This window comes from Contarinia nasturtii, unplaced genomic scaffold (assembly GCF_009176525.2).
Source record: "Contarinia nasturtii isolate CC-2019 unplaced genomic scaffold, AAFC_CNas_1.1 Cnas_scaffold_3914, whole genome shotgun sequence".
NCBI lineage: Eukaryota > Metazoa > Arthropoda > Insecta > Diptera > Cecidomyiidae > Contarinia > Contarinia nasturtii.
In genome coordinates this window covers 1-1,606 of record NW_022201210.1, presented here as the reverse complement: position 1 = coordinate 1,606, position 1,606 = coordinate 1, and the positions used below count along the sequence as shown (strand labels likewise).

Below are 1,606 nucleotides of genomic sequence, written 5' to 3'. Positions count from 1 at the left end.
TGGATTTGGACCAGCCTCTTTGCAATAATCTACCAATCGATAATCCGGATCCGTTCAAACTGGGACTAACTTCGTCGAATCTCGCCTACATAATTTACACATCCGGCACGACTGGAACACCGAAAGGGGTTATGGTTGAACATCATCAGATGACACGTTTTATGGATGTTGCTTATAACAAACTCCACATTAATAAACAGGACAAGTGCAGTTTGTTCCACTCGCCCTCTTTTAATTCTTCTGTATGGGAGATATGTGGTGCGTTATTTAATGGATGTCAGTTATCAATATTACCTTTCAATATCAGCCGTTCTGCTCATGAGTTTTATGAATGGATATGTAACCGCGGTATTACTGTGCTTAATCAGACCCCATCCTCATTTAAAGTGTTAATGAAAGCAAAACATCTCAGTTCGCGATCCGATCGACTTCGTTGTGTGATCTTCGTTGGCGAAGAACTAGATCCACTGATTATAAAAGACTGGTATGAACAACACGCGAATACACACGATCAAACAGTATTATTCAATACGTATGGCACTACAGAAACGTTGCGCGCTACCTATAAACGAATTAAAGTTTCGGAATATGTACATTCGATTGGACGCCCGTTCTCTGACATTCGTGTTTATTTACTTGATGCTCATGGCGAACCAGTGCCACTGGGTGCCGAAGGAGAACTGTATATTGGCGGCGCAGGTGTAGCTCGCGGCTATCTCAATCGACCTGAACTTACCGCAGAACGGTTTCTTCCTGATCCATTCAGTGAGAATTCAGAAGCACGTATGTACCGTACCGGTGATCGAGCGCATTATCTGCCAGATGGAAATCTAGTTTATATGGGTCGAATCGACCAACAGATAAAAATCCGTGGTTTTCGTATTGAATCTGGTGAAATTGAGGCGCGTCTCGTTGAACACCCTCTGGTGCACGAGGCATTTGTACAGTCATTTTGTGAAGGGTCTGATAAACGTTTGATTGCATATGTGGTGGCTGATCCGAACAAATTGCGGGCTCAGAATCTACGCACTTATCTAGCGTCTTTACTGCCTGACTATATGGTACCGGCGGCTTATGTTTGTCTTTCGTCTTTGCCGCTCACACCAAATGGTAAGTTGGATCGACGTGCACTGCCACCTCCAGACGATGAGGCATTTCCCAGTCAGTCGTATGAGGCTCCACAAGATGAAATGGAAATGAAACTAGCCACACTCTGGAGTGAAATGTTGGGCATTGAACGCATCAGTCGGCATGACAATTTCTTTGCGTTGGGTGGACATTCTCTACTGATCGTGAGAATGTTGTCGCAATTGCGACAAGTTGGACTGGACACCAATGTCCGCGAAGTATTCGATGCACCCTCTTTGGCCGCACTGGCTAAAACTCTAGTCCATCACAATGCAATAACCATCCCCCCTAATCTGATTACCGCAGATAGTACAACAATTACTCCTGACATGTTGCCGCTTATCACTCTATCTCAGACGGAGATTGACACAGTGGTCGCAGAGGTGCCGGGCGGTGTGGCCAATATTCAAGATATTTATGGATTAGCGCCATTACAGCAAGGCATCTTGTTCCATCATATTATGGCTGAACATGGTGA

The 1,606-nt window shown here is 44.8% G+C and overlaps 1 protein-coding gene across 1 annotated transcript; it reads left to right on the top strand.

The window, feature by feature from the left end:
- Positions 1–392: 392 nt before the first annotated feature.
- LOC116350231 (dimodular nonribosomal peptide synthase-like) lies at positions 393–1,569 on the top strand (the record flags this gene model as incomplete). The annotated part of the gene is made up of 1 exon (XM_031781972.1): positions 393–1,569. A coding segment is annotated over exon 1 (1,177 nt), but the record flags the coding sequence as incomplete, so codon positions are not given.
- Positions 1,570–1,606: the final 37 nt, after the last annotated feature.